This window comes from Phyllostomus discolor, chromosome 6 (assembly GCF_004126475.2).
Source record: "Phyllostomus discolor isolate MPI-MPIP mPhyDis1 chromosome 6, mPhyDis1.pri.v3, whole genome shotgun sequence".
Classification (NCBI taxonomy): domain Eukaryota; kingdom Metazoa; phylum Chordata; class Mammalia; order Chiroptera; family Phyllostomidae; genus Phyllostomus; species Phyllostomus discolor.
The window spans coordinates 112,148,253-112,163,374 of record NC_040908.2 but is presented as its reverse complement, the minus strand read 5'-3'; the positions used below and the strand labels follow the sequence as shown (position 1 = coordinate 112,163,374).

At 38.9% G+C, this 15,122-nt stretch overlaps 1 protein-coding gene across 29 annotated transcripts in view; it reads right to left on the bottom strand.

Moving 5' to 3' along the window:
* The window catches only part of DLG2 (discs large MAGUK scaffold protein 2), a 1,904,207-nt gene that overhangs the window by 148,012 nt on the left and 1,741,073 nt on the right, over window positions 1-15,122 (bottom strand). For all 29 annotated transcript variants that reach the window (XM_036030125.1, XM_036030122.1, XM_036030121.1 and 26 more), the window contains one exon: window positions 4,425-4,539. In XM_036030125.1, the coding sequence (XP_035886018.1) occupies window positions 4,425-4,539 (115 nt within the window). The remainder of the gene's footprint in view (window positions 1-4,424; window positions 4,540-15,122) is intronic.

Genomic DNA, 15,122 nt, shown 5'->3' with positions numbered 1-15,122 from the left:
GAACACTGTACATAAAAAGCATTAATACGGTTTAATGAAAGTTTTCTTTGAGCATTGTGTGTATGGTGTATGTATTCACTGGGTCATGATGAAGAGTGTGTTTTTTACTTTGAGTAAAAAGACTAGAAGGCCTCTGGGTGAACTCATCTATGATCTTGAAGACCCAATTCAGATACCCTTGCATTAATTGGGAAGCAATAAAAGTTCCAGGCCTTTCTAGAGCTCCCTTTTCACATCTCACTGTGCCGTGACTGTCTGCCCCTCATCTGCCTCACTCACTGGACATGAATGTTTTGCAGACAGGAAACATGACTTTTACTGCTGGGTCCTCGGTCTCCATTCCAGGTCCTGGCACAGGACACACATGAAACAAATGCTCCATGAATGCATAAGTAAGTAACAGCAACTGCCTTTTAAACCCAAATTCACAAGGAGAGGTTATTCACTTGAACTCTCAAAACTGATACCTTCTATTAACAAATGAACATGGGCCAAGTTTGTCTTTTACAGTCTTGCCTGTGACCTTTCACTCCTCATTGGAAGACTTACCTGCTTTTCTTTCTTCTCCTCCCTATTCTCCTCAGTGTCATGGGGACTTTCACTCTCTTTTATCAGGAAAAAGAATCTTTCCTTGGCTTTTTGCACTTTTGTGTAACTTTAATCCCCTTATATCTCTGACCTTTCTTAATAGTACTTGGATACAAAGGCCCATTTCTATCAGCAGCAGAAAAAGCCTGGTTCTCTGTCATAGGGGTGCTTTTAAACCAGCTGGCAGGTAAGAAGGGGAGCACATATTATAAAGGCAGCAAGACCTCCATCTGCCCATGTGGAGAGCCTCAAAGTACATACAACAAAATCTGTATTCCTGTGGCTTAGGAGCCGAGTGCATCTATCTATGTCTGAAGAATTGATAATGTACTTGTAGAGCATTTTGCAAAATATTTTATTCAAACTTTGAACATTTTATTTACTTTGAAGGTTCTACAGCTAGATATGTTTCACAACGCAGGAAATACACAATACAAACAGCCCATTAAATCGAATATATCCAAATCATTTCGCACAGAACATGCATAGTTATATCATTAGCAACAAGCAACTCCATGTGTACAACACTACCAAAGTACTTCAAGCAGCTTACACAGAAGATTGATAGAAGAAAAATAATTATAATTAGGGTTGGGTCAAATTTAAAACTCTCCCTGGCTCAGGTATGATTGATGTTAGTTTCCTCTGCCTCCTTTCAACTCAAACAGCTATCACCTGGGAGAATCATTTCTAATTGGAGAATGAGGCCAGTTTCTGCATGATCCTGAGATGCATCCATCCTCCCAGGCATAGCCAGGTCAAGGCAGGCTAGGAGTGGGGTGGGGGGAGAATGAATGAGAGTGAGAGAGAGAAAGAGAGAGAGAGAGAGAGAGAGAGTGAGATAGATAGAGAGAGAGAGAGAGAGAGATAAAGAGAGAGAGAGAGAGAGAGAGAGAGAGAGAGGGAGAGAGAGAGGGAGGGCGGGCAACTACAAGGGGAATGGTGGTTTATGGTGAGCAAAAATATTCTAAGTCTGCTAAGCTGTTTATCACAGAACAAAGAGAGTGCTTGCTTTCTGGTTTAGGTTTTGCTTTATAGAAATATGTGAATGATACTAAGGGAATCTCATATGTTCTAAAGCACAGTTTATCCTCTGTAAAACCCAAAGAGATTTATGTTTAAATTTCTTCTCTTCTCAGCTTACCTATTCCTTAATCTAAGAGTGGTGCAATGCTGACAGAAGAGACTGGGAATCACAGCTAAAGTGCATTCAACATCAGATTCCACATAAGCTGCACCCTTGGGAGGCAGAGTGGTGTGGGGAGAAGGGAGTAGAAGGTCTGTGTCACCAAATAGCTGTGGAGTCCTGGGCAATTCTCTTCCTTCCTGGGGCCTCAGTTTCCTCTTCTGCAAATTAAACATTAGACCTGGTGACAGCTAGGGTTCCTTCCAGCTCTAGAATTACATAAATATTCCAGGACACTATTCCCAGATCAAAGGGACATGCTCATTATCTGATAGTTACATAATCAGAGAAACCCTGCTCTCATTTATTTTGAGAGAGCAACTAGTCAGTTGTATAAAATAAGCACAACCAACTGGCACTAGTTCTATTCAAGTACTCTAGATATAGCAAGCATCTCTATGAAAATCCTATAGCCAAAATTGGTGTAAAATTTAAAAAAAAAACACCCCTAAGCAACAAAGGTACAAACTTATAGAATTATTTTTAGTAAGGATTCCCCAAAGGCCTTGCTAGTGCATTTCATTTTACTGCCTTTTTGCTTTTTGGCAGGGGTTGGGGGGGGTCTCTGTGTCTTCACATGAGAACAAGGCCAGGGATGCTCTAGGACATTCTTTCCCTCTGATTTTCACTCTGCGTATGGCCCGTATCTCTTCCTACTCTATGGCTCCAGGAGTCATATAGATGCTGCAGTCAGCCCTCTACCCACAACATAAGTATTAATAAACATTGAACACTGGAAACCTAATACCACTTTTGCATGTTGTAGGGAAATCACTTGGAAAATTTCTCAAAGTATTAGCTAGTTTTGAGACTCACTTAAAAGCAGTTTCTCATTTCAATACAACATTCAACTGTTAGAATGTTAAAAAGATAACATTCTTTTTTACCTTAAGTCTTCTGATCTTTTTATGTCATATTTTAATTACCACATTAGAGAATAAAGTTTTGATTTTGATAAACACTACTCTTTCAAATAAGTCTATTAGTTTTATGTAATATCATATCACTTAATTTTTCTAATCTACAACTTTATTAAAAGGACTAAATTATCATCAGTATATTTTCAGGGAACTTCTTCTAGTGCATGAATATTTTGTGCATTCTATTTTTAACAAGATACCAACACTATGGTGATTTTTCCTTCCAGTTTTATTCTATATAATCATTGTTTTCATTAACTGATTTATCTCTAGCTTATTAACCTAATTGGCTTTCCCAAGTTGCTACCCAAGACTAAAACATTTCAAAATTAAAGAATATTTTGTATTGCAAAGACCAGCAATAAAACACAAGTGAGGGAAACAGAAATAGCCACTTCCCATTATACCTGTGATGTCATTATAGTCTTATAATGCTTATAATGCTTATAACGCTCTACGGTGCTTCTCAATAATTCCTTCCACAGATTATGGAGAAGCATGTCAAAAGTAATCTTCCAAACTACAGTTGGGCAATGTGGAATGCTAATATTCTGACTTTTTAAAATTTAAAATCTTGGGCTTCTGAGGTACTGGAACCGTCTGGAGTGAGAAGGGACTCTACGCTGGTCAGAATGGCCTGCCACTCAAGGCCCAAGAGAACCTGCTGCCTTCTGGAATGCTGTTCCCTTCTTGGCCCTGCTGTGCCTTTCTGACACACAAGAGATGATTTTATAGCCAAAGTGGAATCAACGGGACAAGTCGATTCAAGTACATCATTTAGTGTCTCTAGAAAAAGACAGTGAAATTTCAGGTGAGGAGAATACGACCTTAGGTGGGAGTCAGACCAGATTCTGGGGCAGATTGGCAAGAGAGAGAGAGAATACAGTGACAAGGGACATGGATCCTCCATTGGTAGCTGGATTCATTTAGTCCATTCATTAACCTCCACTTTCCCTTGGTGGCCGCTCATACTTATATTATTTTTTAAAGTACAGTCAGCACTGGCAAAATATATTTTGGAAGGGATATAGGAGGCTTGTGCTAAGAAGAGGCACATGTTATAGTTGAGTGAGGATGGATCTTTCTCAAGAGTTAACTATGAGGATGAAAGACTGAAAGGCATTTCAAGTTCAATCAATCTTTTTTTTTTGGTTTGGTAAATTAATGAGTTTTTTTCCAGGCAAGGAACAAGTAACTTTTATGGTCTGAGAAATGATTGGTAATTAGATGCCACAGAGGAAAGTCTTTCTACCAAAATGTGTTAGGGAAAACACATAACTCTATAAAAGAGTACGTCTCATGTCAAATCAATACACCAAAGTTAATGCAGTAGAAATCAAGCAGGTCTAGAGGTGATACGGGAATACCTGCTTCCCATACTGCTGGTGAGCACATGTCCAGAGCTTTGGTCCACATACTCAATCTAAGATGTATCAAAATTAAAAACATCTTTTCTCATTATTTTCACTGCATCCTGTGCTAAGAACTTTACCCTGGGTTGTAACATGCTCAAAGAATAACTTGTTTTTAAAAAGGGCCTTTTACTAATTTAACATAATGGCATTTCAAAAATTTCTTCAAAAATGGTTAAATTTAAGGTCTTACAGTGGTGTATTGATGAGCATGGGTTAATAAGAACACATGATCCTTTCCTGCAAGGTGTTCCTTTGTCTCCCCAAGCGGATTGCTCACAAAGTACAGATCACAGTAAGAAATGCTCCGTTGCCTACCTGACATAGAGGGAGCGTTTCTGATTGGTTCGCAGGGACCCGGACCCGGAGCTCATGCTGTGGTTCATCATCTGCTCTCGTAGGTCATGGATTTTGGCCTCAAATCGAGCGTAATCTGAGAATGAAAACAAAGGTGGCAAATTTGGTTCTGTGCCTCCAGAGAGTTAGAAATGCTGCCCCGCCCCAGAGGCAGCCCTTCGCCCCTGCTGTTGGTTCCCTTTGCCAAGCAACAGGAAGGTGCACAACTCCAGAAAGGTGGAACGCTGTTCACTTACTTCGTGTTATTTATTTGCAGACATTCACAAGAGGAAAAGAACAAATTAGTTACTTCCCGAAACATCGCCAGGGAATAGACTGCTAGTCCAATCTGTGAAAAGTCCATGGGGAAAGGGGAGGGTGTGGTAAAAATGGACAACAGAAGGTAGCCTTATGGTGATGAACATGTCCTCTGTCTTGACTGTGGCAGTGGACACAGGCATCTATCTGCACATGTGATCAAATGACACAGGACTAACTAGACGCACACAAGTACAAATGAAACTGGAAAAATCTAAATAAGTCTGATGAACTATGTGAATATCAACACGTTGGTGGGGAGGATGTGCTACAGTTTTACTAAAATGTTATCACTGGGGAAATTCAGTAAAAGGTACATGGGATCTCCTTGTACTAGTTCTTATAATTGCATGTGAATCTATGATCTCAAAATAAAAAGCTTAATTTAGAAAGGAGAAGGTGAAAAAAAATCCATGGAAATACTAGGAGGTTTAAATAAGCCTCCAGTTACCCTCAGCTAGTGGACCAAAGAACCAAGTGTTCAGTGATGACTAGTGTAAAAAAATACCATTTAATTTCACTAAGTTTTCCTCTGCTGGGGGGGGGGGGGGGTGTTGCTGCTAGAAGTTGATCACTTGGGAACATACCTCAATTTTGTCTTATAACTCTAATACAGAAAGTCCATGTGCCAAAAGTTCATCAGTTTTAAGATATACAATATATTTAAATCAACTTTTAAGGAGACTGGGGTTAGAAATGGAGAGAGAACACTCTAATATGGAATATATTTTAGGAATCTTCAAATTTTAAAAAAATGTATGGATCTAAAAAATTAAGAAAATATAAGTATTTTACCATATTATTTCTTCACAGGAAAAATAGTTTTGCCAGATATCAATGCAATAAAAATAAAGAACAAAGGTTTTAAGATACTTATTAATACAATTAGCATGTAAAGAAGAAATAGCTTTTGAGGTTTTGATATCCTTTTTTTTTAAAGTCTTGATATTCTCAATCATAATTTGTTCTATCATTTCTTTGGCACAATAGTGTCTTGCTTTAGGAAAGTCTAGTAGCTGAAAGGCTTAATTTACCCACAAGAGAAATGTGAAAATGTTAACTCAAATTATAAGTGATTCTTTTTAATTACAAAGAAACACATCTGAAGAATTTTAACAGAAGTTCTCAGTACATTTCAAAAAACAACTTGATTTTCAATTAAATTTATTTGTAACTTTTCATAAAAACCAGAGTGACTAAATAAATATAATTAAGATGATCTACTTACTGTGTGTTTGACATGCATTATAAATAAAAAGCTGTACAAAATCAAACTGCAACTCAGTTTTCTAAATATTTGTCTATTGGTTACTGTTGCATGAGATTTCATAAAAGGAAAAATTTGACTTTGGTTTTCAATGATAGCCAACCAATGATCCCTGAATGTTAAATATTTTTAAAGTTTAGTACCATAAAGATAAAACCATAGTGGTTGATGAGAAATTTTTTAGTGCTAAAGTCTAGTGTCATCTAGGTTTGTAAAGCTTCTTGTTTCAAACTTAGCTTTGAACAATTAAGTCCTTAATGACTAAATAAGCAGAACACATATTTAAACTAAAATCTATTAACCATAATTTAAGATATTAACTTCATTCCATTTTAGCAGAGAGAGAAAATATTTACAACCACCAATATGAGGCTGCATGCAGATTTAAATCATTTTGTGCAAGTCATATTTTTTTGCTGCCTTGAAAGAGTCAGTACTACTGGCTACATGGCAGAGGCTGTGCTCAATGGGCTTCTCGGACATTATTTCACCCTCTTTAAGTTACAAAACAAACTCCATGGATGTCGTAAAATTTGAACTATATAGGAAAATAAATAAAATTTGAGAGGTTCTCTGGTCTCTTCTCCATTTCTCCAGCTTTTCTTTCCTCACTGCTGTGTATTCCTGCCTCTTATCCACGAGGCACATAGACGGTTGTGCACTGGACTTGCACAGATATTTCTCACACCATTTGAATATATATACACACACTATATATATAATGAGATCCTAACTTGAATCTTTCCCTACTTTTAACCAAATATATAAATACCATGTTTCTTAATATCTTTAATCACATTCCATAGTGTAGACTGTAATCTATTTAACAATTCCAGTAAGATAGATATTTTACTGTTACAAACATGAATCACAGTGTATTAGTGCGCATTCATGGTAGGTTAGTAGAGCACCACAGTGCAAGCAGTGGTCAGAGCTTTGCCTAACAGCCCCTAGCCCCCATCAGCATATGTCAGAGAAGATAATCTGCCCTGAGACAGAGAATAACACTTAGCTTCTTCTGATCCGTGCTCCACAATGCCACTTGATAAATACCACGCATCACCCCTTCTCCCCACTCCCCAGCTCCCAACCACTAAATCTGCCATCTGTTCTAGGACTTTCACCTTTATAACTTAGACGACTTCACTACCATGATAAACACCTGAACTGCCACCTCCAACTGACTCGCCTTAAGCTTCTAATTCAGTGCCACTCTCCTATCCCATTTGACCACTTTGCCACTCATCACACCTAATGGCCGGTCTTTGTGCAGCTGCCCATCATCCTCATTAGACTGAGCTGGAGGCAGAAGCCAGTCTCACTGTCCCTGGACATCTTTGTTCCTAACATAGTGTCAGCAATGCAGGAGGCATTCCTGACAGGTGCTCGGTAAACATTTTATGAATGAGTGGATAAATAACGAATGAGGAAGTGAGCAGAATCCTGAAATGAATTCAGTTGTAAAATGCCTGTAGGTACTGAAACTAAAGCAGTGAAACTGTTTTTAATATTAAGGTTTTTTTAATGAAAAAAAAAACACACCCACATTTCTCCTCTAGGGCTTCTTTTTCCAAGGTTCAATATTCTGTCTAATTTCAAGGCTTTATTTATTTCTGTCTAGTCACCATCACTCCCAAATCCTGTTGCTATTTTCACTGTTTTCTGGGCAGCCTCTGTGCTCGCCCCACTTCAGCTGTGTCGTACACTGGAAACATTTCTCTAATACTTAAATCTAAACATGATCAGAACTTAGTAAGGCTTTTCTAGCTGCCCCAGTTTATGTACCACAACAGGCCACTTGCTTTAAAAATAAACTGTGGTCTCCTCACTGTATGACTCATTAGATCTCCAAAATTTTTACTGTCACACTTTTGAGATGTCTGTTCTACATCATATTCAACAGTACTTACAATTCCCCACTGAGAGTGGGGAAGTATTGTATTGTATCGCATCACATCGCATCGCATCACATTGTACTGGACTGTGTTGTACTGCATTTATCTTTGGAATGTATCCTACTCTCCACTTTTTCTGCTTTGACAATCCTGTTTGTCACAAATTTTGTGTTCAAAAGTGCTTACCCTTCTCTTTGATCCTTTTAAAAATCAAACTTAAGCACAAGTAATTTCATCATACCAAAGACAGTAAGATCTGGGTTTACAAACATAACCCTGTGTGCTGTGTGCGTGCACATGGGTGTTTGTGTAAGACAGTAGGAGACAGAGAGGGGAGGGCTATCTCTAGCTTATCAGTGACAAAATCACGTTTGCAGTTAGAAATGCTCTAAAGAAGAAAGAGGGTAGGTAAACTGCATAATGTCCTTTTTATGTTTTATAATAATACTGAAAATAATATTTTTAAACAAGTTAAAACAAAATCTAACTCTACCATGTCCATTTAGTCTTAATCCCTTCTCCTTTCCCTAAATGCTCTTCCCGTTTAAAGCCTTTTCAGTCAGATTGCTAACACTCAGGAGAACATTTAAATGAGATTTTAAAGTGTGCTGATCACTTAAAGGGGGATTGCCGTTTACGGAGCACCTGCAACAAATTAGTATCTGTGTTATATACTTTAACTATATTATTTCTCCCAACAAAGCTCTGAAGTAGGTGTATTATTTTAGAGATGAGAAAATAGGTTTAGAGATGAGAAAATAACCTACTTCACCAAAGTCATAGAGCCTCTAGGTAATAGAGCTCTTTGGACACAAAGCTGGCATTTAACCCTGGCATTCAAACAAATAAGGCCAATTTGTTTCCATTACATCATAATACCTATTATAACACTAGAATTCTCCTTTAGAACTTAAGGCTGTCTCAGTTATCTACCCCTCCCTCTTGACATCTTTTCTCTCCTTCCACTCATCTACTGTATTAATTATGCACACGCTTGTGTTTATTGCACCATAAACTCTTTAAAGAGTGAGGATGTCTCGCTCATCTCTGTTCCCCAGACCTCACAGTCTATCACTCCTCTTTCCTTACACACAGGGCTGTACTAGGTGCTGGCATATAGTTTTGAATAAGACAGACCCTGAAGGTGTTTGCTTCCAGAACAGGACACTGACAAGGAAATGAAGCATGATAATGCTGAGGCAGGGAACTGCATTCAAGAAGCAGCAACTAATTCTGTTTTGCTTTGCATGAAATAGGTGCCTGGTAAATGCTTTTAAAATGACAAATTATCTATTTTTTCTTTCTTGTTTTTTTTGTTTGTTTGTTTTTTGCCTATAACAGGACACAAACCAACTTCAAGAAGCATTATCTCCAGCTAGTTCTTCTTCCTAAGTGTGATAAGTCAACTTTCAAAAAATTTCCACTTTCTTGGATATCTAAATCTGGTTGCTCCTGACTAGACACATCCATATTGGCATTGTGCCATTTGCTTTCACTTGGATGACAGCTGATAACAGTAGACAGGGTACAAGATTTGGGTTATGTTGATGTGGTCAGCCTAACTCTGCCACTTATTAGCTATGCATCATTGTGAATATTATTAACCTTTCTGGGCTCAATTTTCTCCTAAGTAAAGCAAATAATAATTGTATCTACTTTAAGATAGGTTAAAAAAATTACAAGAGAAAGCTGATGGACCTAAAAGGGTCATTACCTACAAGTCAAGTAAAATGGAAACCCGTGTCTGCTCCTAGATTTCCCGGCACAGCCACACTCTGCCTCTTATCATTTGATGTCTCTACCGGGCCAAGGAGGAATGAGGGACAGACGACCAAACTTTGGAACACTTGACATCCAGATACATCTGCTCACTGGCAGGGCAGTCACTAGATGGTTCCTGAGTCCTCTCACAAACCCACAGTGATTAAGAGGTCGAGAGAATGATGCCTAAGCAAAGCTGCTGCCATTTTCAGGAATATCACTGACCTCATCCATCAGTATATCACAAGGCTTTGAGGTACTGATGAAGCAAACACAAGAGTATAACACTATGTACTATGCACAAGACAGGGCTCTACTACATACTCGCTTCCCTTGCAATTTGTTAAGGGTGGTGGAGGACAACCAGAATGCAAATCCACCTTATCATTCACCTAGGAAAAGAGGCCTTGCCTCCTGTGAGGGGGGTTGGGACTATTTAATGCAGTAGGATTAATCTACATGGATTAAAGCTGCCCAACTGCTTACATTTTCAAAGCTCAGATGGTCAGCCAAGGGTCTGAGAAGGTTGTAAGAGTTATTAGCTCAGTGATCAGGCTAGAACTTAATGCCATGGGCAGATCCTCTCTCAGGTAAGCTGGTGGGTAGCATACCCCTCCACAGTTACAACCTCAGCCAGCTGACTGGGTTGTCAGTTGCCAGAGGAAGCAGTGAACAGAAGGACTAGGGGACCAACTTTACATCTTAATTCTGTCATTAGTAAAAACAAAACAAACAAGCAAAACAGGGCCTTGGGAAGTTACTGAGTGTCAGTGGTAAGATTTCACTCACAAAGTGGTTTTACGAATCAAAATGAGACTTGACATGAAGTAGTTTGTAAAGGTAAGACTGTTGCTGTTATTACCACGATGGCTCCTGCCAGGACAAATGTATGTGCAGCCCTTAGTGGCATTAATGAGGACAGTAGCATCCTATTTCCAATTGCTCATCACAGGCATTGCACAACTTTAAAAACAACTAGTGAAATCATCAGGCTGTAAGCGGGGTTCTGCACATTCAAGCAGCAGGTTGCCTTCCTTGCCGAGGTGCCCATTTCCACACTATGGGGGAAGTAGTCTGAGGGGACCACCTGCTGTACAACAGAGAAGTGCTGCTTTTTATAGACAGATCCACACTAGAAGCTTTTGGGAAGTTTATGAGCTAGGAAGTTCAAGTTTTGGGGCACCTTCCAGTAGGGGTAGGGCAAATGTCAATGGTGTGTAGGCTGTTAGGGTCACAATGTTGATTACCTGGGCATGGCTGTCCTTGTCACCAGGGTGCATGGGAAGGATGTAGAAGTAGTGTCCATCTGTCTTTAGTGCAGCATATGATCACTGGTCCAGGAATGTGATATTGGTGAGCAGCTCTAAATGCTTGCATTTCTTTGGGGGTAAACATCCTTCTTTCATTTAATCGGTAAACATTTTTTTCATGGTTCATTATATGCCAGGCACTATGCTAATCGCTAGAGATGGCATATCCTCTGGACAGATCTCTGCCTCAAGTGGCACACAGGCCCATGCCAGTTGCTTTTTATTTTCTGGTCCCTTTTTGTGAATATGAAAAGAGAACCTGCTCCTGGTGAGGAGTATTGACTACTTGCTAGATGGTAATGGAGTATCTACATAATGAGAAGAAGCTGAGACAGTCAGATCCATGTTACAATGAAGAAACTGATGCAGGTTAAACCTTTGTGAAAGATTATGTGGTTACCAGTAGAATGAGAGGAATAATGAGGGTCTGAAAGCAGTGCCCTGGAATCAGAGTTGTTGGATGTAAGTCCAGTCTCTGAAGGATGCTGGGAAAACCCCTTACCCTCTCAGAGATAGTTTCCTTCTTGTAAATATTTCATTTCTACCCCCATACAATGTTGTTCTGAATATCAAAAATACATTTGCATCATTTTAAGCAGCACTGATTTTTGGTTTGCAGGTCGGCACTCAATCCACTAAGCCACACCAGCCAGGACTCAGCATTAATCTTTAAGAACATCATCAAATTAATAATAATTAGCACTTTTGCTTGAGAGGGTGGGCTCAAGACTTATTCTGATTTCACATGCAGAGGTGTATCGGTGTAGAGAGGGAAGATGTGAACCTTATAATCAATGTAAGAGGTAAACGAAAGTTCTTAAATCTAGAAAACCTCAACCAAATATGTTATTGCTCTTTCTCACCTAGAATCTTAAACAATTAGCCATACATAAGAGGATCAGGCATAGATTACTGGTTATGTTTCAGGTCTAATGAGCAATATTTTTGCCAAAATTATTTTGTATGAAGATACAGAAATAATTCTATTCAAGAGCTCAGAAAATAATTAATAGTTACCATTTTTCTACCCCTTCTTTTCTTAGTTGTCCTGGGATTTCTGAGCCAGACAGGCACAGAAAGGGTATCAGAGATCGCCTTAGAGCTTTCTTACTCTGGCTGCTTTTCAAGGAGTCATGCCAGGAAGAGAACTGTTTTTATGGATGGCTTTAGAAGGTTAGCTTCCTTCCCATGTATACATTGGAATGCCTGCCTGCCTTCAAGACAGCTGACCTCTGGAAGGATTTTCAGTGGATCTCCCCAAGCTGGTTATTTGCCTAAGGATTTACTGGCCCATAATTCAACCCCTGACTTGGGTCATCTCTAAGGTTGCCAACCCACTTCTGTGTTAAAGTGGAGACATGGAATTCTTTACTGCTAAAAATTTACAGATATTGTTTGGCTTACTTCTGATCTTGTGTGTGTGTGTGTGTGTGTGTGTGTGACAGAGATGGAGACAGAAAGATAGAGACAAACAGATTAAAAACTAAGTTCATTAGAATTAAACTTTAAACAGGAATCCTAGGCAATAGCAATCTTTTCTGAATTCCACAAAGGAAGAGAATGTACTCATCAGTCTCTTGTGCATTTCTAGTGCTAAGCATTAAGAACTCAGTTATGGACACCACGAGGGAAAGACGCTGGCATACATTTTTCAGTATCTCTAACACTTGGAACAGAGTGTGACACAAAGTTATCAGTTAATAAATGCTAACATAAATGTTTGCTGAATTGTACAAGCTAAATAAAGACTTTAGGGAAAGAAAATTCATCAGTTAGTTTGTCAAATCTTCTATGAAGTAGATCAAACCTTTTAGAATAATTTTTAAGAACATGCTGAATTAAGGTAAGTTGTTTCTCTTCCTTTCTTGTAGTAGAATTGGGGTAATTTGTTTTGACTAGAATACTTTTCTGTATAGCTTGGCTGGAGACTCTTTAAAGAGCTTTAGCCAAATGTTTAAGAATTCTTTAATGTGTGAAATGAAGTAAGTTTTATAGGCAAACAGCAGTCTCATCCCTAACCAGCTATTTCATACTATATGAATGTAACTCTGAAAATTAGATACATCAAATTTCAATTTGGCTTCATGCAAGCTTTGTTTTATAGACTAATAAAGGCAGATTTTCTTTGATTATCAGGATTATTGCAAAATGGAGTTGGCACAGAAACAAAGCCTGTGCCTTCAGGCAATTGGAGGGAGCCTGGTATAATGTAATTTTTTTAAGGCTTAGAAATAAATATGACTCAACATTCAAACCTTAAGGTCACTACTGGTGCATGGTGTGGATTTTGTGCAAGTTATTCAAGCCAGAGAAGACTTAGTCTTTTCAAGTGTAGAAGAGAGAAATAACACCTCCATCACCAGATTATTTGAAAATTAAATGTAACAGCATTTGTAAATGGCATAGTTCAGTATTAGGAATAGAGTAAGTGTTCAATAAATGGAAAAGAAAAACTATTACATCTCTGAAACTTTATATTCCTCATTTATAAAATGGGAATGATATTAACACCTTACAGTACAAGGTTGTTGTCAGGATCAAATGAAGAATCAGATATAAAAATATTTCATAAACTGACTAGTCTGGTGCAAAACTAAAGTGAAGATAAAAACAATTCATATCAATATAGTCTTTTTTGAAATCATCATCTGCCTAGAAGACTATTTCCTCAGTATCTGAAATTTGCCTCAAAAGCTGTAGAATTTGATATCTGTCTTGGCTATGGAAATAAAGCCACAGAGGGCATCACGTATGAGGGAGTAAATGTGAAAGTCTGAGGGGAAAATGGAAACCTCTGCTATCATTAGGGCCCAGCTGCCAATGGCGATTCTCTCTAAAGATTTTACTGGCAGGTTGGGTGGAAGGCTCAGAGCTGGATGCACAGGCTGTAGCTAAATTGGTGTGATTTATGGCCAATGTTGCATTAGAAGGAACAAGGAGCTGTGCCTTCTAATTTAAGGCATAGTGCTAAGACTGCATTCAACCAGAGAAGAAGGTCTTCGTTAGCAAATACTAATATTAAATCCTCACTGGATTTGTCCTGTTCATTCCTTTATAATAAAATCAAGAACTAGAAGCTAAAATAATAATGTTCAAGCTTCCTGTATTCTTTTGAAATAATAATCAGTTAAATCTTGCCCAACGAAAAGGGCGATATTCTTGCCTAATTATAGACCAGGGCAGAGAAAGGAGATAAAGATGTCTGGCTCTAGAAGTTGGCAGGTTAGCAGCCCCTTTCATGTGACTTAAGGGATACAAATACCTGTCTTGCTTCTATGACATTCCTATGAGATTTATTTTTAGTAGCATCTTGAGAAGTAGAAGTACATATTACCATGGTGGATAATTCATTATCATCCCTAGATAAAATAGAAACACAATGGGAAGAGGAAGGTTAGAGACTCAGAGAGCCTAGAAAATTTGCCCAAGATCACCCAGCAGAGCTGGGACTCAAATTTAAATCCTCTAGTCTCAATCTTGTGCAGTGTGTTTCCCCTACATGGATTCTACACTTTGCTCTACAAGTGACTATGCTGTTCCCTCCTTTGCCCCTGACACATGCAGGTAGGTCCATGGCTGTCCCAGACTGGCCAGTCACCCTAAGCAACCATTTAATAATCAATTTCTGATACAACTATAGATTCATATCTATAGTAAATTCTATAAGGTAGCTTGACAATATAAAAAAGAAAAGGCTTGTTCAGTCTCTCCAATAAGCCTCTCAAATGAAAGCTCAGTATGTCAGCCATGTGATTCTGGGTTTAAGACTCAAAGTTACCTGGAAGCCATGGGGCAGGCAGGCTCCTTTTGCTGCAGGTACTCTAGGCTTAGGGCTCACTGGCAGGTGCACATTGCAGCCCTCTGTCCAGTGAGCACAGATTAAGCACTTATCAGGGTCGTGGGGAGGCAGGAGACGCCGAGGAGCAAGACCAGTCAGCCCTGACTTTGCAGCAGTTTGGTGCAGGGATCTCAGCAGTGGCTGCAGATGCAGGGCCATGCCACAGAGCACACAGAGGCTGAGGAAGGGCGCACTTCGTACATCTACACTCACACAACAGAGTGTGGGTTGGCTTTGTTCTTAAAACTCATCTTTACTTTTTGTTGTTAAATGTCCCTTTTATACTTAAGA